The sequence below is a fragment of the Thamnophis sirtalis genome, unplaced genomic scaffold, assembly GCF_051295495.1.
Source record: "Thamnophis sirtalis isolate CommonGarterSnake01/CBP01778 unplaced genomic scaffold, rThaSir2_p1.2 scaffold_8, whole genome shotgun sequence".
Lineage (NCBI taxonomy): Eukaryota > Metazoa > Chordata > Lepidosauria > Squamata > Natricidae > Thamnophis > Thamnophis sirtalis.
The window spans coordinates 84,687,411-84,712,581 of record NW_028261388.1 but is presented as its reverse complement, the minus strand read 5'-3'; the positions used below and the strand labels follow the sequence as shown (position 1 = coordinate 84,712,581).

The window sequence follows — 25,171 nt, the reverse complement described above, 5'->3', positions numbered from 1 at the left end:
TTTATCAGCTTCAGCTGATTCCTCTCCCTCTTTTGAAGAGATGGCTTGGCTTTAGTAGCGTATAACAATCACATCCAGAATGAACTTGCTAAGCACATTTTATAAATAACTGAGGAAATGCACCTGATCTTATTGAAGCTCTAAATCAAGACTGAAGAAATGAAGATTCAAATCAAGTTCAAAAAAAAAAATATAGAGCATAATCTTAAGAGAGATCATATCAATATATTTTCTTTCTTGTCTGTCCTATTATTCACTGGATTTTAAGAACATATTTGATCAATCCAACTGAATATTTAGCATCTTTTTTTTAATTTCCAAAAGTACTTCTAAGTCCCACTTCAACCCTATAGCTGTAGTTGCAAATAATTTTGAAATGTGGTTGCAGTCCAATGTTTTTGGAATTTGTGCTTCTATATGACGAAAACAATGATCGAAAACAAGCTTGGGATGTGGACCTTAGCAGCTGATTTGGGGCGATTCCTTAATTAGCCTTCTAGCATCTGTGTCCCTTTTAACTAGCTATGTCATGCTTGAAATGTCAGCTGTCCTTATTGTTCAGAATGATTATGTTCTTGAGGAACACATTAAACAGAATTGATATAAATGTTTGCCCTAATATGATGTAAGTAAATTGGGACAGGATATTTACCAATCATCTATTAATAAAATTTTGGAATATCAGATAATTCGGAATACACAATTATAGAGTGGGAAGGGACCTTGGAGGTCTTCTAGTCCAACCATCTCCTCAAGCAGGAGTCCCTATAACATTCTGGAGAAATGGTTGTTCAAAGATAAAGTTCTCATGAGCTGGGAGATAATGTCTAAATAAAGATAATAGTTAATTTAATTTTGAATCATTGCTACAAGGCTTTTATATTACAGAGATGATAAATGATGAAAAACAAGAGCAAGAAACCATATATTTTTTTGCCATAAAGGGTGATCTGGAGCATAGCTGAGGGTTTCTACTTCAGAACTATGAAAGAACCAATGGAGAAGGTCAGACAAAAAATGGGCAGTGTTTAAAAGATTTGTTTCAATGTTAAAATAGAAGAAAAAGAACTGTTATTTTTCCCTGGTTATATAATCTGCTCGAAAGTAAAGTGGGTTAGCCACTATTAGTAATCCTCTTTCTTAAGGCAGATGTGCTTCTTGCTGTAATTCTCAAAAGTTTTGGGAGATTTGTCTGGCCCTTTGCAAAATAGGTCATGAAATTCTTATGACAGAGTAAGAAGGATATCCACTGAGGAAATCTTACTGCTGAAACAAAAGGGCACTACAATATTTCAGTGTTTTAGAATTATTTTAGCCTTTTTTCTTGGTATTTTACATATATAAATATGTATGGAAATACTTTGTCCTCTTGAACTAGCTTTTCTATATTAATGATAGGTTTAGGTTTCTTACTGGATATTTAAGAAAACTTTACTGGAAAAGAATGGAAAAGCAGCGCCTTTTCTGTGGCTACCCCTATTTTGTGGAATATGTTTTCTTCAATGACCTGATAGTCTTCATTCCTTTACTCTTTTGGAAGGCCATTAAGACCTGGTTTTTTATCCAAACATTGGGATAGTATGCACGTATCTGGGGTTGGTTATTGGGGCATCTCAAGGGGATGACTGAGATACTGAATTTTGTATTGCCAGATCTTTCCAGTTTTGTGCATACAATAATTATGTATACAAAAACAAAGTTTCCAAGATATTTTTTTCAGTTGTTGACAGTTGTTCAATGTAAAATATTTCTGATAACTGGACAAAGTAACAAAGTAAATAACCCTTGGCAAGTATAGTATTCTGCTACCAGTTAGACTGATTTTATTTTGTATTCCCCTTGGTAAAATTCTAGTACAGTATCTCACAATATGTTAGCTATTTATGTTTGTTTATAATTTCTTGTCCATATAATGCAGTAATGCAGGGGTGGGTTTCTGCCAGTTCTATCCTCTTCTATAGAAGAGGTTCCACAAATCTACAGTGCCGTTTAGTACCGGTTCCAGCTCCCTCCCCCCCCCACCCGTCCACACATCATCAAGATGAAGAGCGAGATGAGGAATTCTGGGAGTTGAAGTCCACAAATCTTAAAGCTGTCAAGTTTGAACACCCCTGGGTTTTTTTTTTCCTAAAGGGTTGGAGGTGTAACCTGACAGCTTTAAGACTTCCGTGCTTCAAATGCCAGAGTTTCTGAGCCAACATTTTGGTTGCTAAGCAAGAGCGTTGTTAAGTGAGTTTCACCACATTTTACAAGTTGGCCATGCCCACCTGGTCACATGGCCAGCAATCTGCTCCCACCCGATCACATGGCTGGCAAGCCACTCCCACAAAGCAAGCCACACCTACAGAAGAGGTTCTAAAAATTTTTGAAACCCACCACTGCAGTAATGGTATTCTATGTTCTTCACTACCGATTCGGTAGTGGGAGCGTATGCGCCTGGGCATGAGTGGGCAGACATTGATGACATCTGGGCGGGTGGGCGGAGCCTCGCACTGCCGCCACTACCAACACTACCAGTTTGCCCAAACCAGTGCGAACTGGCAGCAGACCAACTCTGATATAATGCTTCTTGTTCTGAGAGCTGCAAAAGTGTTTTTTGGGACACAACCTGGATTTGTTCTTAATGTCACAAATGCAGCATAAAGATTTTTAAAATCCACCTTAACCTTGACTTTATTGTGCTACAAATATCCATGTCACTGAAATCTCAAATCGTGTTCTTCTAACTCTAAAGGCCTTCTATCTCTCAACAGCACCCACTTTTTCATCCAAAACGAACAGCAAGCTGCAAAAATATAGTTTCAAATCAGGTAGACCCATCTTCCTTTTTCCTTTGCATCTTGTGACAATTTATATTTAACTCAAGTTTTTTTCCCCTCTTGCCACACAAATTTTGATTTATTTTGTTGCGTAAAATCAACCAATTGTTTGCACTCTTTAATAGTAAAGATATAACATTCCCACAAAGGTTCAATCCATTTATTTGCTTAACTCCAATTTGTTCAAAAGCACTTTAAGCAGGAATCAATCTTTCTAAATCAATGCTCCTTCGTCTGTTTTAAACTTTCTTATAGCCAAACTTTTTAAAACTTTTTGATAAAATTTAAATCTGGTGAAGCCTGTTTTTTTTTCTCCTTCTTTAATCCAGACAAAATGTTGAATCATGAAGTAGATTCCCCTTCTCCTGTCACTGAGAAAATATGTAAGTAGTGGTAAATAGATTGCACCTGAAAGTGATTAAAAAAGTAAGGCTTGTGTAAACCTTGTTTCCATATAGATTGCATTCTAACTGTGAACTTGATTTAATTCTCTCAATCCCCAGCTCCTCAATTTACAAAATATCTTGCAGTCTTCTTAAGACAAGCTGTCTAGATTCAAGTGGGCAATCTTACTATCAATCCAGAGAGACTGTGTCACCCCAGGATTCATCTAGCTACCCGTTTCCATTGAACTGCCTTCTGTGTTCCTTTGGGGATGCCTAGACTGCTATAAACCTTCACCTGGAACCCCAGAATTATGTTTTTGTAGTTTTTATGGTTCTATTTCTAATTGTTGCTGTGAGACACTTAGAATTGTGCTTTAAGTTGGGGATCCCTACAAACCTTTTAAATAATACAATATCAAATTTGAAAGATCAAACAATGAAGCCCACTTTCTAACTTTCAAGTGGCGACAGTACTCTATGACTTCTGCTTTTTGATTATACTTCATATCTTCATTATTGGAAAAACAAAAACATATTTCTCTTAACAATCACCATGTTTGTAGGCTAAGTATGTTAAGAGAGTTTAGTTTTTAAAGTGTCATAGAAGTAAAGAGTACTCAACTGCTTTGAAACTCAACAAATTTGGTACTCAATGTATTTCGCATTTTGATGCAAAATTTTTGTCCCGGGACTCATAATTATATTTCGTATTCAATAAACAAGCTAGAATTTATTACAATTGGCTGCCTTGTGACTCATTACGTTATTCCTTATAGGAAACATTTCTTTGGTATTCATCATTTTGGGTACTTATCACCCTTCCTGGAATCAATTAACAATGAGTATGGAGGTACCACTGTATCATAACCATTTTATTTATGAACCTCAATTCATCATATTTTGATTATTTCCTCAACAGTCAGAATGACTTTAACCCTCTTCTTTAGAAAGAAACAGCAGTATAGGTAGAGGATTCTGGTCCTTTTTCTGTGTGAGATTCTTGCATTAAGAAGGCTTTCAGGCTTAATTTTCTGTTCAGATATAGTGACAGGACTTGCAGAAAAGCATACTGAATATCACTTTTCTATGTGATCTGGCAATTCATAATTATTTAGGGATCAACATTTCAATTTTTATTTTTATTTTTAATGAAAAACCATGCAAAGGTCTCTCAGGATGTTTTAATAATTTTTTTAGCATTAAAAATCTGGATGACTTAATGATTTTAAGAGTTATGGTTAGTGCCAATATGATTAACATTCTGAATCCCTTTACTCAAGAGAAACACCAATGACCCAATTTTAGTTTCCTGATTAATGAAAACTTTTTTAACTTGGATGTACAAGATTTTTTTTCTGGATTATGTTTTTTTGGGGATGTATCTTAAATTTAATTAAGGACTTCTTGTAGTTTGAAGCAGAGTGGTGGGGAGGATATATACAGGTATCATTTAACACTTTTTCTTTCCTTTATTCCTTAATTTACTGTCTTGCACAAATGCATGACTTTATCTATAAAATAATCTTAAATCCCAATATTGGGCTATTCCTTTCACACAGACCCATGCAGTATTGATTGATTTCTATAAGGCAGTGAAATCACAGCCTTTTTCAAAATAAAATTAGGAAAAAAAGTTACCTATCTAATTTTTATTTTTTATTTATTTTTCTAAAAGTAATAATTAAAAACATCCAAATGTTAAGGCACTGAATCAGAGGTGGTATATAGCAGGTTATGACCAGTTCTGGAGAACTGATAGTGAAAATTTTGAGTAATTCGGAGAACCGGCAAATACCATCTCTGGCTGGCCACGCCCCTTCTATTCTCTGCCTCCCGGGTCCCAGCTGATCGGGAGGGAATGGGGATTTTGCAGCAACCTTCCCCTGGAGTGGGGTGGGAATGGAGATTTTACAGTATCCTTCCCCTGCCACAACCACCAAGCCATGCCCACCAAGCAATGCCCACAGAACCACCACTGGGCTGAATATTACTTACTCACTGTTCTCAAATGATGTCAGCAGTTTGCTGCCATGGCCAAAGTTATAGCAGTCACTTTCTTATTTGGTATGGAGCCTGGAGGGTGTTTTTTTTTTTAAAAAAAAGATAAATAGCCATATTTGTTGGAAGCTTGATTGGGTCATGATCTTTAGATAGATACATCATTTGGGTCAGCTCAACATTGTGTTGCTTGTTGCATTAGTCCATAACAATAGATTTAAAATTCAATTTTCTTTTCTGCATTTCTGCCACAATTGATTTGAAAGAAACCCATTATGGTAATAGCCCCCATCTAACACATGCTACATTTCTTCACTGAGTGTTGAGAACAGCATAGCTATTTAAGATCCCTGCGGATTAGGACTGATTATTTCGATAAAGAAATAGGTGAGCACCAAGTGTAAGATCCTTCTTGCTGGCATTCTGTTATTTGCAATGGCTATTTGTGGAATGCTTAAGATAGAATAATGGGGAAAAACATGGTGTAGATGACAGACAATTTAGAATAAGGCATCTTTTACATTCATATACTATTATTCTGTGATTTTAAGAATGACACATTTCCCTTACATGAAAAACTATAAATGCACTATGGCATATCATCAAGAGCCGAGGTGGCACAGTGGTTAAATGCAGCACTGCAGGCTACTTCAGCTGACTGCAGTTCTGCAGTTCGGCTGTTCAAATCTCACCGGCTCAGGGTTGACTCAGCCTTCCATCCTTCCGAGGTGGGTAAAATGAGGACCCGGATTGTTGTTGGGGGCAATATGCTGACTCTGTAAACCGCTTAGAGAGGGCTGAAAGCCCTATGAAGCAGTATTTAAGTCTAACTGCTATTGCTATTGCTAATAATCTGTTATTTATTTGAATAAAGAAAAGCTTTAATTTCTGTATTCTATAGAGTTGAAGCTACAAATTTTAAATAAACATTATATTACTCATATTATTACCTACTCTTGGGATATTTTCAACTGCTCACGTTTCCTTTGCCATTCAGTCAGTAGCTCATCTGCCTGCTATCATACATTGATTGGTTTTATCTCAAAAGAGGCCCCTAATCTTGGTTAAATCTATTTTCCCTTCCGTAGAAGTAAAGCCTGATTTATTCTCTGAGAGCCTGGGCATTTAATTGTCTTTTCATTCCTACCATAGCATTTATTTTATCTCAACTTGTTAAAACTTCTGCTCATCATTTTTGACAGTCAAGCATTGATCTTTTGAGAGTCTTAATTCGTGGCACAAGTTGTGTTATCAGTAAAGTTCAAGACAGACTTACATGACTGAAAATGGGCTTAGCTAATTGGATAGATACAGAGTCTAATTTGGGATGAGACCAGAACATACTTTATTCCTGAAAGTTCAGTCAGGAGGTTGATGATAACTTCAAAGCATTTTATCGTGGGTGGGTGGAGGATTTCTCTCTAAAATACCTTTATCAACGTTGTGTGTAGGATTACAACTGCAGTATTATTCAAGTCAGCATCAGCTAATGCCTAATAATATCTTGAAAGCACCGTGATGGGGAGTGCTGCTCATAGCTCTCTTTACAAACTTTCTCTTTACAAACTTGTTATACATAATATAACCTGAGTAACAGTGTTTTATTCATCATATATGATGAATGTGATATTTATTTGTACCCATTGTTGATGATGGGTTCAGAAACCAGTCATAGCAAGCTATCCAAAACGTTTGTCTGCCTCCGCAGAGTTTATTGCTTTTTATACAGTTTTTCACAAGCAGCAATGAGTATATGGCAACAGCATCGCTATGGGTATATTCTCCTTGTCAATCTATAAGAACATCCCAAGCAGGGTAGAGTCTCACATATCTAGATGGTTCCTGGTAACTGCCTGGTAGTGCTAATTAGATGAACTCCAGGGGTGGGTTCCTGCCAGTTCTAAGCTCTTCTATAGAAGAGGTTCCACAAATCTACAGTGTCGTTTAGAACCGGTTCCAGCTCCCTCCCCCCCGCCCGTCCGCACATCATCAAGATGAAGAGCGAGAGGAGGGATTCTGGGAGTTGAAGTCCACAAGTCTTAAAGCTGTCAAGTTTGAACACTCCTGGGTCTTTTTCCTAAAGGGTTAGGGGTGCAAGGGTCTTGTACTTGAGAGACCGCCTGCTGCCAATTACCTCCCATAGACCCGTTAGATCGCACAGGGTCGGCCTCCTCCGGGTTCCGTGTACCAGCCAATGCCATCTGGCTACCACCCGGGGGAGGGCCTTCTCTGTAGCAGCTCCGGCCCTTTGGAATGAACTCCCCGTGGAGATTCGGACCCTCACCTCTCTCCAGGCCTTCCGGAAAGCCATCAAAACCTGGCTGTGCCGGCAGGCCTGGGGTTGATGAGTTCCCCTCCCCTCTCGACTTGTATGGCCGTATGACTCTTCTGTATTTTAATTACGTGTATTGTGTTTGTATCCCCTTTCCCCTTTTGAGTTGTTCGCCACCCTGATTCCCCCCCGGAGAAGGGCGGCATACAAATAAACTAAATCTTAATCGTAATCTTGTAACTTGACACCTTAAAGACTTCCGTGCTTCAATGTCAGAGTTCCTGAGCCAACATGACTGGAGGAGGAATTCTGGAAGTTGAAGTCCACAAGTCTTAAAGCTGTCAAGTGGGTGGCAGCGGCCGGTCTCTTACCATCTCTGGAATGGCACCACGGGACAACTCTGGGCCTATTGCGGGCCGGATCTGGACCATAGGCCATGTGTTTGACATGCCTCTTATAGAGTATCTTACCTCCAAAGTACAGGTAACAAATTAAAGAAGTAGTGTTCAATCAAGTATGGCTTATGGGTTATTGGTTTGTTTTTTCCCCTAGAAAACCATCAGTGTTAATTAAGTCCTATAGTATTGTTTATAATACTTTTTAAATTTTCATTTGGCTTTGAATGATAGCATGCCATCCAGAATTGTACTGAGGTGGCCCATGAATATTGTTAAACAAATCAATAAAGTACAAGCTTCCTAAACAAGCAGCAACAGCATCCACATCATCACAAAATCATGGCTGAATGCTAAACATGTTGAAGAATAATTGCCAAGTGCAGCCTGAACCAGATAAGGATGTACATGCTTTGAATGAGGGATTTAATGAGAAACAGTTTAACATTAAATGTAATAGCCGTGATTGGTCTTTGGGGAACTATTTGCCAAAGGCTAGGATTTTGCAATAGCTTGCTAGCTCTGGGCTCTGAATAGGAAGAACTAATGAGAAACAGCCTGGTAGAAAAGATAACAGAAATGTGCAGCAGTTCTGGGCGAAGAACAAAAGCTCAAAATAATTCAAAATAGCCGGTAGAGCTTTGAATTATGACAGTTGAGAAAACGGGATCTGTGAGAGGAATATCCAGCAAATTAACAAGCACAGCTACCCAGGTCTATGCTTCTAAATGGGAAAATGCCACACTCTACAAGTTGTTCCTTTACATGGCAGGCGATAGGAGGTCAAGCTAATTATGTATGCAGGATGGAACCCGGTGCATAGTAACAATTCTGGAACAGCAATCATCATATGAGTGTGAAAATCTTTTTTTAATGGATAACAGTCTTTAAAAAAAAGAATTAAAAAAGCTTTTTTTAAGCAGGGAGGGAAGCAAGGAGGGAAGGAGGGAGGGAAGGAAGGAGAGAAGGAGAGAAGAAAGGAAGGAAGGAAGGAAGGAGGGAAGAAAGGAGGGAATCTAGGAGAAAAGAAAGAAAGGAAGGAGGGAAGGAAGGAGGGAATGTATGAGAGAAAGAAGGGGGAAGGAGAGAGGAAAGGGAGGGGGAAGGGAAGGAGAAAAGGAGAAAAGAAAGGAGGGAAGGAAGGAGGGAAGGAGGGAGGGAAGGAAGGGGAGTGGCAGAGAAGAAACGAGGGAAGGAAAGAGGGAGGGAGGGAAGAAGATGCCTAACTTTTGATGTCTATAACGATTTTGTTATTATGGAAATGTCTCGAAACGTAGTCAAATGTAAAGCAAAACAGTGGCGGATGTTGTATTGTCTTTTGCAATCTATTGGCTGTTGTATTCTTCTTTTACTAATAAAAAATAAAAATAAAAAATAAAAAAATAAAAAAGCTTTTCTCCAGGGTACAGGGTGTCAGCAGTATAATTTCCAATTGTTTCAGATCTGCAAAATGTATTAATTCGTGCTATAATGTATGGAGAAGATGCTTCAATATACATTCAGAAAATCAACTGCTTTAGATTGAGCAGCCTTGCAATAGATTAACCATCTGCAGAGTATTATTAGTGTTTAAGATATGACCCAGTTTTTACAGCTGGTTTTGTTGCCCTTATTAAATTTGTTTTTGCCTTTCACAAAGCCACATTTTTTTTTAAATGATTTTTTTCCCAATAAATGTTTGGCTTCTTGGTTTTAGATGAAACATGCTACAGTTGGCCCAACTGCATACATGGATTTAAATTACTAATTTAATTTAAATTACTAATAAAATACTAATTTAATTTATATCAGTGGGTCATTCTCTAAATGTGATTAAGTATGGGTCCTTAAGAGCTGTAGTAGTGCTGTGATTAGAATGCAGTATTGCACGCTAATTCTGCTGACTGCCAGTAGTTTGATTGTCACTGGCTCAAGGTTGACTGAGCCTTCTGTCCTTCTGAGATTGTTGGGGGCAATATGCTGACTCCGTAAATCACTTAGAGAGGGCTGTAAAGCATATTGAGCAGTATATAAGTCCAAATGCTATTGCTATTGCTTGTCAATATACAGTGGAAGGAACTTAAGACAGCCGTTCCGTTAAATATATGTCAAATACCTCCTATTTCAAGTAAAAGGACTCTAAGCACTGTCTGTCTCTTGATTTTAATGGTGGAAATTTACTTAATTTTCACTGCGATCTGAAAATCCACCATTATTCTGAAGGTGATTAATGTTAACAGGAACATCACCCCGTCGACAACTTTGAATTCAGTGGGAATTGAAAGGTTCTGCATTGTAAGGACACTGGAGAGAAGATAGCCCTCTTTCAAACAGTGTCTCTACTGATGCATTTACACAGTTTAATCTTTACAATTCAGGAAGCACCTCTTCCATTTAGAACAGTTCCCTTTTCTTTTTGAATACACAAGATGTATTCAACGCATTGAGCATTGTGCCGTGATGCCCTTGAGCTACGTTGCTCTTTGCCCATAATGGCAAAAAAAAAAGAGTATTTCTCGAAATCCATGTACTCCAAAGTGACAATTTAAAATGCAAGTACAGCCAAGCGAGCTACCTTTAAACATAATATGAGTGGATATTTCCGCGTTCAAATTATAGTAATCCCTGGGGGCACGGGAAAAGTGGGTAGCCTTTTCAGCAGCTGATGTAGAATCTCTCAGTCAAGTGATATTTCATTCTCCAGTACAGTAATTCCCAAATGTTGATGCTTTGAGGAGGAGGGGAGGTAGTTGATTACACAGTGCTGGCTTCTTATTTCCACTTGTTAAACTGCATTAAAATAAATCACTAGATTATTTTTAAAATGCTAGTGCAAGTTAACATTGCACTTACTGAATATTGTTAATGGCTTCACAAGATACATGCTATTGGATGACTAATACACAGAGCTGTGGAACGGATAGTTATATATAGGCAGAGAAGAGTATAAAACATTGTTTCCCTGAGAGATGACCAATCCATGGACCACACACATGCCCAGATTCACATAAGCAAAGCATGCATAGCCACCTTTCCCAAGTAACAAGAATATCCCCCCAATTCATGTATTTTGGTTTCAAGGATCCCCACTTTATAATATGGCCATTGTGTTGGAAAAACAAAAGGAATCCAGCTTGGTAGCCTTGAAAAGAAAAGAAAATTACTCTGGGGAAGAAGCCATTAAAGAGCACATTCTTCAGCCTCTTGCAGGTTGAATGTCCCTGTTCAAGAAACCCACTTAATTGTTATAAAAACTGAAGAAGCAGTTTGTGATGGGATATAATTCCTACATTTTGTTCTAATGGACCTTCCTGTATTTGCAAATGTTCCTTCACTCATATTGATATGCAATGGAGATAATTAAGCTCACAGAGGGATTGTGAGCATGAATTAATTAGCAAATACTCTGTCCAGCTTTGATACTATAAAGTATATCATCTATTTTCAAGTCCTCTGTGTGTGTGTGTGTCTGTGTGTGTCTGTGTGCATATAAAACAGACATACTTACTTCCATATATAGGTAGTCCACAACTTACAACAGTTTATTTACTGACCATTCAAAGTTACAATGGCACTGAAAAAAGAGACATGACCATTTTTCACAGTGGTGAAAGTAGCATCCCCATGATCATGTAATCAACCTTTGGATGCTTGGCAACTGGCTGGGGAATTCTGGGAGTTGAAGTCCGGACATCTTCAAGTTGCCAAGGTTGAGAAACACTGATCTAGACAATGTATTTCTTCCAGAATTAATACTGTATTACTGCAATTGACAGTAATTAATTCATAGAAAATCAAACAAAGGTAGAAGATTACTGATAGAGATGTCAACATTCTAGAAATCTTAAAATGTTGTCAAGTACCTTTAATACTAGAAAATGAAATTAGATCAGCTCTCAGGTTATTACAAGAGTGGAGGAATTGCTTGAATAATTACAGAAATATAGCAATCAACAGAGGAAGAATCAGCAAAGGCTATGTCAGCACATCTGGAGCATGACTCAGATTGGAAAAATCTGTATAGTTACCAAAGAAGCCTTAAAAATATGTGCACATTATCATACCGAGGTGCCGAGGTGGCGCAGTGGTTAAATGCAGCACTGCAGGCTACTTCAGCTGACTGCAGTTCAGCAGTTCGGCTGTTCAAATCCCACTAGGCTCAAGGTTGACTCAGCCTTCCATCCTTCCGAGGTGGGTAAAATGAGGACCTGGATTGTTGTTGGGGGCGATATGCTGACTCTGTAAACCGCTTAGAGAGGGCTGAAAGCCCTATGAAGCGGTATATAAGTCTAACTATTGCTACCATTGCTTGCTATTCAATATCCTTAATGTCATATGCTACAAGATGCCAAATATTTTAGAATCGACTGGGAAACGAGACATTGCTGGATAATTGAGAAAATGAAAGAATATTAAAAAAAAGTCAAAATGTTCTTCCTTGATTACGGAAAAGCTCTGATTACAGCAACCTTATCAAGCTATGGAATGTATTTAGGGAAAATAGAAACCCCATAATGTCTCATTGTTCTCATGCAAAACTGTTAAGTAGTGATGGTGCAAAGAAACACTTTCACACAATTAACTGGTGTAACTGCAGCAACTGTTCCTGGGGCAATCAGATTTGACAAAAAAAATTGTCTATACCTTAGTTATATACTATAAAGTAACACACTGCATGAGAAACTGCCCTTGAAAAGGAACCAGAAGGTGGCGGATCCAAAATGTGACAATTACGGTGTTAGAAGCATAGTAATATCAGTTCCTTGTTGTGCACACTTTTAAGGCATTGATGTAAAACTTTAATGTTCTAAATAACTTAAAGTTTGAGCATCTAAGGAGAAGTTTCTCCACACTCTACACCCATGATGGCGAACCTATGACACGTGTGCCACAGGTGGCATGCAAAGCTCTCTCTGTGCGCAACACAAGCTGTCGCCTCAGCTCAGCTCCACCATTCATGTGGATGGGCCTCCCATCGGCCAGCTGGTTTTGCCATGCATGCATGGGGGTGCATGCACAGGGGCTGCATGCACAGGGGGTGCATGCAGAAGCTTGCATGGGAGAGTGTGGGGGGTTGCATGTGCATGCGTGGGGGAGTGGCATGTGGGGGGGGTTGTACATGCATTGCATTATGGGTGCGCACACACACGCTTTCTGCACACAATGACAAAAAGGTTAGCTATCACTGTAAAAACTGTAGGACTGTCCCTTTTGAGTGAAGCCACGTTGTTCTAGTCTAATATAGATTATGGAATTCATTCCTTTTGGCAGTTGGATTAGGTCCATACTGTCTCAGTAAAAATCCATAATGATGTATGTATTTTATGGCTTTTAAATCCATAATTGGTTTTGGTATTAATTTTAGTTCATTCTTTCGCACTCTCTCTTTAACAGTTCAATTCACTTTGCTTATAATGAACCTTCTGTAGATAGCCTGCTCCAGCCACCTGTGTTTATCTCTCAGTTCAAGCTCTCCGGTGGGGTGGGGGTGGGGATGGGGAGAGAAGGCTTGACACAATCAGTGTCTCCCAGGAGAATGCTATCTTTCACTTTTAAGCTCCTTAAAGGATCATTAATTAATGGGGTACATGAGATAGAAGCATTTATAATGTCTTCTTTAAAGGCACTATGAGGTCTGATATTACAAAGAAGAAACCCAACAGCTAGTCCATTTGTTAAGTCAATTCTAAGATATATTGAGTCCCCAACCCCACTCAAAAAATGCCAATATTATTTTTTGAAATTACATTTTCTAAATATGTGTATATATGCATCAGTGGTTTGGGTGTGCTCCCACATATGTGCAACGCTTCTGTGCAATGCTTCTGCATGTGCAGAAGTGCCTGGGTGGGTGAATGAGGCCTCCAGCTGCCACTACATAGATAGATAGATAGATAGATAGATAGATAGATAGATAGATAGATAGATAGATAGATAGATACATACATACATACATACATACATACATACATTTTATTTGAAATCTTTTACGAATCACATTTTTCTAGACACTGTATACTCAACCTTCTTGTCTCCAATCTGGACTTTGATTACTTACATTTCTGATAACTTTTTTTTCTGGGAAAACAGTAGAAATAATTAGGGAGGGACTTGTCATTCCTAAATAGTGCAATACAAGAAAATGATTCTGTTTATTGGGCCACTAGGGAACCAAGAGGCAGGGTAAAACCCTTTAGTCTAATCCAGCATGAATACACAACATTTTTATCACATTTCCCACCGAAATTATGTGCTTTAGATTTTAGAATGTTCCCTGTATAAGTCAAGACAGCATGGTGAGAAAACTTATTTTCCATTGTCAGAAACACAATACTGCTAAATACCTGTTGCTTGGCAATACGGAGGTGCTATTATGATGATAGTGTGCTCCTGGCCTTCTGGTGGACTTTCAGATAATCACAATTAATGTTTTGTTCAGTCTGTTGCCATATTCCTATGATTTACCCACAGTTCTTTTGTACTTGAATTTAATTGCTGTATCTTGAATGAATTGTCTAATATGCATTTTACAGTAATTGCAATAGCATTACAATCCTGCCTAATAAGTAGCAATTATAAAGTTATAATAATAAATATTGATCTGTAATGCTTACTTGTGCATATGTACAAATGCATTTTCAATCTCTTTAATTCCCAAGCTCTGTGCTTCCAAGCTAGAAAAGCACAGAATTTATTGGAGTGCCAAGTTCTCATCTTCAAATCAATCCAAGTGGGACAATTCAGGTAATTTTACATTTGAGTTGAGAAAGATTAGATTCCTTAAGCAATCCTTGAAGTAATGAGGAGAAAATCTTTTTCGGAAATATAAAAATGGTGTGTGGTGTAATGATTTTACTAGAAGAATAAATATTTAGGCGTTCATTTGGAAGACAATTTCAGTGGGGGATGCTAGATGTACATTATCTGTGTTGGCACCTGTCTGTGTAAGAATACTTCATTGTAGTGCCATCCGCTAATTACCAATAATGGTTGTGCTTGGTCTTTAATAAAACAACTTTGTTATACTTTGAGTGAGTGCAATATTAAATCACATTTCCTGCTTCTCGGTGCCTTATTTCTTCATGCCTTGATGAACTGATTCTGCTCTCTGAAGCTGCAGGATTTCAGCCTCAGCAGACATTGCAAATGCTTGAGAAGCTAATGGCAGGTTTTTAGATACTTGCTTAGTTTTTTGCCCTTTCCCTTTCACTAATAAACCTGGTAACTTGCTGACACAGAGAGGGGAAGACAGAGAGAGTGGGCCTGGAGATTTAATATTTCATTTAGCCTGAAGGGAAGAAATGCCTTCTTAGAGACGTTCAGTGTCATTTAGTGGAATTCTTACCACAGAGCAGGAATTTATCCAGAGGGCATGAGAAACGGTATGCCTGTTCATGCAGTATGAATCTAGACTGTTGACAACATAGAAACATTCTTCCAACAGTGGGGCAAAAACAACAACAACAAAAATCAATTTGGCAATCTAAAGGAAATCTGGTATTTCAGGTTTCTTTCTATTTCAGTGGTACAATTTGTATTGATCATAAATCTAAGGTATAGAACGATTCAGTTGGTATGATTGGCCATGATCATGCTGAGTGTGTTATTGGAAAATGATCAATAACTTCAGCACCTGTTTTAATATCCCCATGTAGATTTAGAGGCAGTAGGCTTTCAAAATTCACTGTGACTAGGAATAATATACACTAAAAAAAATTAAAGATCTTCAAATCTGGAAAGGCAATATAGAAGTGGAAGCTTGTCAATTTTCTTTCTCTCTTTTCTTATTTGAGTTGATTAATTGGTTGACTTCATAGAAACTTGCATATGGTTTCCAAAAAAGACAAAGAACCAACTGCACATTCAAAAATTCATTTTCTTCTTTTTTTGGTGTTTCTTAAACTAAAATACTATAATGCAGTTTAAATTAAGCACTTCATTGGCTTATCCTGTTAATTCAGTTTTGATTTGTGCAATACTGATCCCCACTAATAGCTTTTGAAATAGAAATAACTGTTTCTATCATCATATACATGTTTCAGGCATTTTCAGTCTGACACAGAATCTTATTAATGCAGAGATCTCATGCATGCAGCCAGCGTGGGGAAGTCTGGGAGTTGAAGTCCACACATCTTCAAACTGCCAAGGTTGACAAACACTGATCCAGTGCTTACCTAAAGAAAAAATTGCAATCTATAAGACTCTCTTATAGTGACTCTTGCATCTTTTTAAAAAAATTTGAAAGCAAATTGAAACTTTGATCCTTGTAAATGCACTCATTGGCTTAATTCTTTTATTGCACGCAGGCAGGAAAGATATTGATGCTTAAAACCAGGTAATTAGAAAGGCTTTTGTACTTACAGCAATAAACTGTACTCAGGCAGGATTCTCCAAGCCAATAGGTAAAAGGTGGAGGGGAAAAATGTGCCCACTGTAGCAATCCATTAAGCAGACCTGCATGTCAGATTTGTGTACATAAGCTATTTTTGTAATTTCAACACATTCCATCCAAGCTTTTATTCCATTAACCTAATTTAACAAGAAAGAAATCCAATAACAATAGCTAACATTGAAGAATTATTTCCCCAGAGAATGTTAACAATACTTTAACATCAAGTGAGAATGTGTAAAGAATGGATTATGCCTTTCTATAAAGGAAGCCAGGAGGAAAAAGTCCTGTGTCATATACAAGCAGTTCAAAACTTACTCTGTTGTATAAGAAAAGGTGGAGTGGTTCTTATGGTAGCCGATGTCTTTGTTAAGGTTAAACATTGAAGAACATTGGCTTTGGGGGTTGAGGATTAGATTGGATTGGATTAGAGAAATATTTAGCCTTTTAAATATAAGGTTATTCACAATTGATAATTGTACGTGTCTGTCTGTCTGTCTGTCTGTCTGTCTATCTATCATCTATCATCTATCATCTATCATCTATCATCTATCATCTATCATCTATCATCTATCATCTATCATCTATCATCTATCATCTATCATCTATCATCTATCATCTATCTATCTATCTATCTATCTATCTATCTATCTATCTATCTATCTATCTATCTATCTATCTATCTATTATCTATTATCTATCATCTATCTCTATCATATATCTGTCTATCTATCTATCTATCTATCTATCTATCTATCTATCTATCTATCTATCTATCTATCTATCTATCTATCTATCTCTATCATCTGTCTGTCTGTCTGTCTGTCTGTCTGTCTGTCTATCTATCTATCTATCTATCTATCTATCTATCTATCTATCTATCATCTATCTCTATCATCTATTTATCTATCTATCTATCTATCTATCTATCTATCTATCTATCTATCTATCTATCTATCTATCTATCTATCTATCTATCTATCTATCTACCTACCTACCTACCTACCTACCTACCTACCTACCTACCTACCTACCTACCTACCTACCTAACACCTACTAACCATATGTCTATAACTAATATCTATATATTCTATATCACACATAAATATACACACTCATATATGTGTCTCTGCGTTTGTGTGTGTGTGTATACATACTCCAGTTATTGCTGAAATATACTCATATCTTTACTACACAGCATGCAGAGAGATGCTAGGATTTCCAATTGTCAACATCTGGAAATCCATTGTGATCTCTAGAATTGTATTATAAGATAAGATGGTCAGTGAATGACCATAAAAATCACATCCTGTTTAAGGTAATAAATGATGTATTATTTACTATTAGGTTTTTAGTGGTTCATTATTATATGTTACAGCCTACACCAAATGGATGTTTTCCAACTCCTTTAACCTATCTTTTTCTTTAACTGTAGTTGGTTTTGCTTAGTTTTATTTTTTTAATAACTTGAAAAAGTGCAGTACATAAGAAAAGACTTTGCAATCAAGTTCTCGTTATTCTTTGCCAACAAGATCATTTGTACGTTTTGCCACCGCGGTTCAGAAGATGCTAATATTATATCAAATTACATAATATGATACGCAGCTTTCCTCTCCCCAACTTTTAACAGAGCAAGAAAATGTTTTGCTGACAACCTTTGAGCAATGATGTAAACCAGAGAATAAATTACTGAATTAAACAGACCATTTTAAAACATAACTGCCTACATAATTCCTACTGAAAAGCATCTATAGCTGATTGTTTTTCTGCTTCTAGATCAGAGGTGGGTTGTTGCTGGTTCGGACTGGTTTGGTTGAACCGGTAGTGGTGGCGGCGGGAGGCTCCACCCACCCACCCGGTCGCTTCTGCGTGTGCGTAGAAGCGTTGCGCACAAGCGCACACATGAGCACAAGCCAATGGTAGTAAACTGGTTAGGAACCCACCACTGTTCTAGATAATGCTGTTTTCTGCTTCTAAACTGGGACAACAATCTATGCTGTCAGGTCACGAGACATGGCATTTTTTCTTTCCATAGTTTCAAATGCAGATCAAAATAATCTTTTATTGAGCATTTGTTCCTTCATGATTCACTTTGTCTTCTTGGGAAACTTTAGGAATTGATTTTTGAAATCTTTGATTCGGATCATGTCGCTCTTCTGATGCATATGTCTGTCTGTCTTTCTTTCTTTCTTTCTTTCTTTCTTTCTTTCTTTCTTTCTTTCTTCTTTTTTTCTTTCTTTCTTTCTTTCCTTCTTTCCTTCTTTCTTTCTTTCTTTCTTTCCTTCTTTCTTTCTTTCTTTCTTCTTTTTTTGCAATACTCCGGAAAACTAATATTCTATGATTTCCGTAATTTCTAAAACTGCATTAGTCTTTAAACGTTTCTTGATGGCAAAATTAATAAATCACTGCTTGACTCTCAAGCCAAATCAAGCAGAAAATATTTTAGATAAAAACTATAGCGAGAGTCAATTTAATGTAGCAGTTAAGGTAATGGGATTAGAAACCAGGAGATGGAATTATAGTGCCGCCAAGGGCATGGAGCTAGTTGGGTGACCTTGTGTCTGTCAGTTTGTCTCAGCCCTAGGAAAAAGATAGAGGCAAATCACTTCTGGAAAAAAAAAACTTTGCAATAAATCTTCAGAAATTTGTCCAGGCAGTGACCAGTAGTCAACATTGACTTGAAAGCATCACCACTATTACCAACAACAACAAAAGCTATTGTATTTAATATTTAAGTACCTGGGGTAGAATTTCTCTAATCTACATGATGAACATTCTAAGAGTTACTACATTTATTAAAGTTTAATAAATCTATTAAAAAGTCAGCAGAGCTGCATGAGAAGACTAGAAAAAAGCATTGATTTACATAATACATGGCCATGGGAGTAACTTCACACTACATTAAGGTTTTGCAAAAGTTGAATTAGGTGACAGTTACCAAACTACTTTTGTAGTTCTATTTAAATGTGTTTTGGGGGGGAAATACATATATTTGCAGTTATGGTGCCAGGTATAATGTGAAACCTAATGTACAGCCGATTACCTCCCTCCGTCCCATCAGATCGCACAGATTGGGCCTCCTCCGAATTCCATCCGCCAGTCAGTGCCGACTGGCGACTACGTGGAGGAGAGCCTTCTCAGTAGCAGCTCCGACCCTTTAGAACGATCTCCCCGTGGAGATTCGTACCCTCACCACCGTCCAGACCTTCCGCACAGCCCTCAAGACCTGGCTATCCCGTCAGGCCTGGGGATAAGATCCTAATCCGCCCCACCCGAATGCTGAATGAATGTTGTGTTTTACTGTTTTATTTTATTTTATTCACATATTTTATGTTTTGTCTTGCACTCCTTCCCATGAATTGTAAGCCGCCCTGAGTCCCCTCGGGGAAAAGGGCGGCCTATAAATGACAAATAAAACTAAAAACTAAAAAAAACTAAACAGTAAAGGAGTGCATCTGAAGGTATAAATTATTTTTCTGTTTGCTTTAAGGTTTTGGATATGCACCGACTACAGATGGGCTTTCTTTAATAAACTGTGCCAAGGGTGCCCAAAAAGCTTATTGTAAGAAGAAGTGCAATATTGAACTTGCAGTCAAAGGGACGTGTGAAGCCAAGAACTATGATCATACAGCAAGTCTTACTGCTGGCACTGTTCTGGGTATGCCTGCTACACCCATGCTTGGCAGCGATGGTGTTTACTAGGACTACAGAACACCAACCCCCAACTTACAGAAATCGTGGAGTAGGAAATGATGGGAAGGCTCTGCACCGCCAAAAACGAGGCTGGATGTGGAACCAGTTTTTCTTGTTGGAGGAATACACCGGATCGGATTATCAATATGTAGGCAAGGTAGGTATCACACATTCTTTCTTCTATTAGTCCAACGTTCTGCATTGAATGAAATGGCATGAAATTATCCTTGAGGGCAAATTGTTTTGTTAAAAACAAAAAGGCGCCAGATCTTGGCAAATAGGAGCAGCAGGTTGATAGGAAAACGTTCTCCTGGGAGCAAACCAATTAATAATGTCATTGCCTGACATGTTGATGACCTTGTAGTTCCTTAAGGATTTGGATTTTGAATCATAATGTCCATTAACAGCGCTCCATCCTTCAAATGACACATCCTACTGATTTCTCTAAAATGTAAATATTCCCCAACTTCCAATAGCGCCTCTTTCTTTGAAAAGAAAGTAATTCTCACCAGCAAGCCTGATGTAAGAAAATAATATATGAAATTGGAATTGGAATTGGAATTAGTTTATTTGTATGCCGCCCTTCTCCCTGAGGGGACTCAGGGCGGCTCACAATTCAGGGGGGAAGGGGTAACAAACAAGTTATAGACATAAGACAATACATTATTAAAAGAAAGCACAACAGTCATACCATTCGGGCGGGGTTAGGGTCTTTAGCCCCAGGCCTGCTGGGACAGCCAGATTTTAAGGGCGGTGCGGAAGGTCTGAAGGGTGGTGAGGGTACGAATCTCCACGGGGAGTTCGTTCCAGAGGATCGGAGCAGCCACCGAGAAGGCTCTCCTCCAGGTAGTTGCCAGCCGACATTGGCTGGCTGATGGAATTCGGAGGAGGCCTAATCTATGCGATCTTATCGGTTTAGTGGAGGTAATTGGCAGTAGGCGGTCTCTCAAGTACCCAGATCCAATACCATGACAATACAGTTATTGGGAAAATGGTTTAAATACTCTACAAAAGTAGGTAAAATAGGACAAAATCTATAAGAATTTGTCCCTGGTTTCAATCTCTTGAATGTAGAAGTAAAACAATCTTAAAAGTTCATAAATGATTGGCCCATCTTTTCTTTAATATAAAATCTGGCTGTAACAATGTAATGATTTATTGATTAATCACTTCCCCAGCAAATTCGTATGTGACCTAACTCAAGTGATTTCAAGGGGAAAAAAAGGTAGCAATTGAACGTAACAAAATCTACATTTGTGCCTTTTCTTGTTTTAAACCAGCTTTCTGGATTCAAAATTGTCCGAATAGTGTGTAATATTACACATACACCAACGTAGCTTGGTGATTACATTAGTCCATATTGTGGTAAAGTAAATATGAATCGTAATATAAAACCGCAAACCCACAATGCCCTTAAATAGTAGCTGTACTCTCAGATTCGCCCAATAGATTTTAAAATACAGGATTACTCTCCTGGAATTTGGGAATGATATTGTATCAAAAATGCAGAAATGAAAAGGATTTTTGGACAGCATAATATTGATATCCATGCCTTTAGGTAAAGGTTCCCTTGGCGAATATGTGCTAGTCGTTCCCGTCTCTAGGGGGCAGTGCTCATCTCTGTTTCAAAGCCAATGAGCCAGTGCTGTCCAAAGACATTTCTGTATCATGTGGCCGGCATGGCTAAACACTGAAAGAACACAGAACGCTGTTCCCTTCCCACCAAATGTCGTCCCTATTTTTCTACTTGCATTTTTACATGCTTTCGAACTGCTAGGTTGGCAGAAGCTGGGACAAGTAACGGGAGCTCACTCCGTTACACGGCCCTAGGGATTCGAACCACCGATCTGCTGACCTTTCTGATCGACAAACTCGGTGTCTTAGCCACTGAGCCACCGTGTCCCTACATGCCTTTGGCAAATATTATTTCCTGCCCAGATATTGTTCGCTCTTTCCTGTAATCAGTAACTTCAAAAGATGCTTGAAAATATTCAGGATTAATCTGTGCATACATATTAGTGACTACCTGTGTATATATTTATAAATTCCTGATTGTTTTATTTCTTCGTTGGGGAGAACTATAAAACAAAATTTCAAATATGCTATATTTGCATGTGCTATAACCCATATTTCAAATGACAGTGATACATATGATCTCTTTTTTTAATGCAGTGTGGTATTGCATAAATATATTGTTATAACCATGGGTAATCCATACATCATGAAAGGCAGATAGAGTTTCTCTAATTGTCTGAATTTGTTCTGTATTTGCAATAACGAACTACTGCAGCAACAGGATGCAGCCATATGCAGAGAATATTCACATTTTTATTATAAATATTCAGAGACATCATTATCCATATTGTGTCAAATGTTATTTCACAATGTATGTATTTTTGTTTTCGTTCAAAAAGTAAATCCACCACATCTTTGCAATCCGAATCAGGTCTCATTTCAGGGATCCTATCTGAAGAAAATAAATGGCTAGTTTTTTTAAGGTGTTATTTATGGAATGGAAGGGGTGTTCCATCATTATTTCTGCCACTCCTGATCTTAAGGGAAAGGTTTACAAAAAAATGTAATTCTATTCAGCTGAAAAATTGCTGTGGTTTCTGTGACCTTTCAAGAAAGGAGGACAGTTAGAAATGGAGGTAATAGATCCAAGAAGTGTGATTGTTAGTCTCTCATCCTGAGTTTTTTCCCCCCATTAAAATCCCAAGAGATATTTTTTTTCCTCATTTATTTTAACATATATATATATTTTTTTCCTGGAGACTTACCTTCCTTAAGGCGAATATCAGAATTGGGTGCTCTAGTTACTATTGGTGCTTAATTAAATGTGAGTGAGGAGAAGTGCTTATGTGGGGAAATGTGTTTGGAGAAAAGCTATAAATATATACACTCTTTTGTACTAAACAAGTACCAGTGCTCCATGTAAATGCATGCAATGCTAGCCAATTAAATTATTAGCATTTAAATCAGCAGAAATGAATCATATAAATCAGCAAGAAATAATATCAATAATTTATGGCTGTCCGAGGTTCTTGGGAAGAACTCAGTAAGTGGATAAAATGCTGTGTCCTGTCTAAACATCTGGCTGACTAGGCAGCTAACCGTAATAATGTGTTACTTGTTGGCGCTATTGCAAACCTAATATCTAAATAAATAAATAATAATTTTAAAACCTATGTGCACCACAAACCCAATGTATAAATAGCATATCTTCCACGCTGGGACAGTCATAGTTTCAGGAATAATCTCATCAAAAATTCCTGCTGCAGAAATCTTTTTTTTTTAATAAATGCATAACTCAGAATGGATGACTAGTACATACAATGCTTCAGTGCACATTACACTTACCGCACATCTGAAAGCTTCTTTTGTGCAATTCCCATAATTTGCCACTGATACCCAGAAAGTGCCAGTCAGGCATAATTTTTGGGCTTATCACTTCAAGCAAGCAGCACAGAATTCTCTCATAAGTAGCATAAATTGCTGTGAAAATCATCTATGTAAGCAGACTTTAATTTGTGATTGGAAGGGGAGATAAAGTTAGTCAAGCTGCTTATGTTGATTTCACTATCATAATCGATCCTTGTCTCTCATCTTGGCCATTAGAATATATTGATTCACTCTTTCTTTAAATTAGTTCTTCTCTTTTTACTTCACACACTTCTTAAATTCCTCATACTCACTCTTATTAACTTTTTTCTCTCTCTCCGAACCTGCATTTCCAAATAACAAAGCACACTCTTGTACAAACCATTTAAAGCTTCTTTTAACAAACAATCATTCCTTACAATGGAGAAATAGGCTACCAACTGATTTTACTACAAAATGTGTACATCTCTCTCCCGCCCCGGGAGTTTCTAATTTTTAGTAAACCAGCTTTAAGATTACTTGAAGCTAAATTTTTTATTCTAGATGGAGCCCAGATAGGATAGCAATAGCAGTTAGCAATAGCACTTAGACTTATATACCGCTTCATAGGGCTTTCAGCCCTCTCTAAGCGGTTTACAGAGTCAGCATATCGCCCCCCACAGTCTGGGTCCTCATTTCACCCACCTCGGAAAGATGGAAGGCTGAGTCAACCTTGAGCCGGTGAGATTAGAACCGCTGAACTGCAGATAACAGTCAGCTGAAGTGGCCTGCAGTACTGCACCCTAACCACTGCGCCACCTCGGTTCTATAAGGATATTATATGAAGGGGAAAAATATTATACAAAAATACATATTTTCGGATCTAAGGAATGTTCCTAATGCAGTACTTTGTTCAGGTTTGAGACAAGTATGCTCAGAATAGAGTTAAGGGCATGGAGGCTGGAAGTACTGGCTAAAGATTGCTTTGTGCCCAAAAGGTCTGATACTATTAATTCTGGCAAATGACTGTCCTTCATCATGTTACTGGCAGTGAATCAGAGAGAGAGGCTGTCTAGGTTCGCCATATATTTACTAACCCTCTTCCTGGGATAGGAAAACCTCAGGAGCTAAAAATATTTGGCAGTCTGTAAGTTATGCTAACCTTTCTCAGAGTGAAGAAGAACTTCTCCAGGGCCTGAGATAATGTGCTATCATTGCCATTATTACAGGCCACATTTATCAAAATCCCACTAACGGAACCCTGCCTGGCCTTTCTGTCTCTGAGGAAACAGAAATTGCCCAACATGTGTAGCTTCACTGCAATTTTAATAAGGATCTGAACAAGGATTATATATTAATCTGAATGCAATGCCTCCCAGGAAGGAGAGTAGGCTACTTTGCCAATTTTCTTTTCTCAGATTCCAGCCATTTTAGCAACAACACAGTACCTGAATTAGAACAAAAATTATACATGTTTTGGCTGGGGCCTATTTTATTAATCCTACCCTTCTTTTATTCTCGTTGCTGTTATTTGATTGTAATAAAAATAAGATAATCTTTAGTAAATATTGTAAAGTGCACTGTATTATGGATGTGCTCTATGGGTATTTATTTATTTACACTGTTTCCCCGAAAATAAGACCTGCTCGGATATTAAGCCCAGCTGAGCTTTTGAGCGCATGTGCTAAAATAAGCCCTCCCCGAAAATATTGCAACACAGCAGCAGCCATGAGGTAACCATGTTAACCACCTCCTGCACCTGAAAAATAATAAGACCTCCCCGAAAATAAGGCGAAAAGAAAATATCTTCCATTTGTTAACTCACATTTTTTTAACCATTTACCCTTCTTATATCTTTAAATTCAATGTTCTGCATGCAA

General features: G+C 37.8%; 1 protein-coding gene across 1 annotated transcript in view; it reads left to right on the top strand.

The window, feature by feature from the left end:
- LOC106539699 (cadherin-10) overlaps window positions 1-25,171 on the top strand; it is a 139,543-nt gene that overhangs the window by 25,622 nt on the left and 88,750 nt on the right. Inside the window, exon 2 of the mRNA XM_087721993.1 lies at window positions 19,729-20,088. Coding sequence (XP_087578119.1) covers window positions 19,858-20,088 — 231 coding nt within the window. The 5' untranslated portion in view covers window positions 19,729-19,857. The remainder of the gene's footprint in view (window positions 1-19,728; window positions 20,089-25,171) is intronic.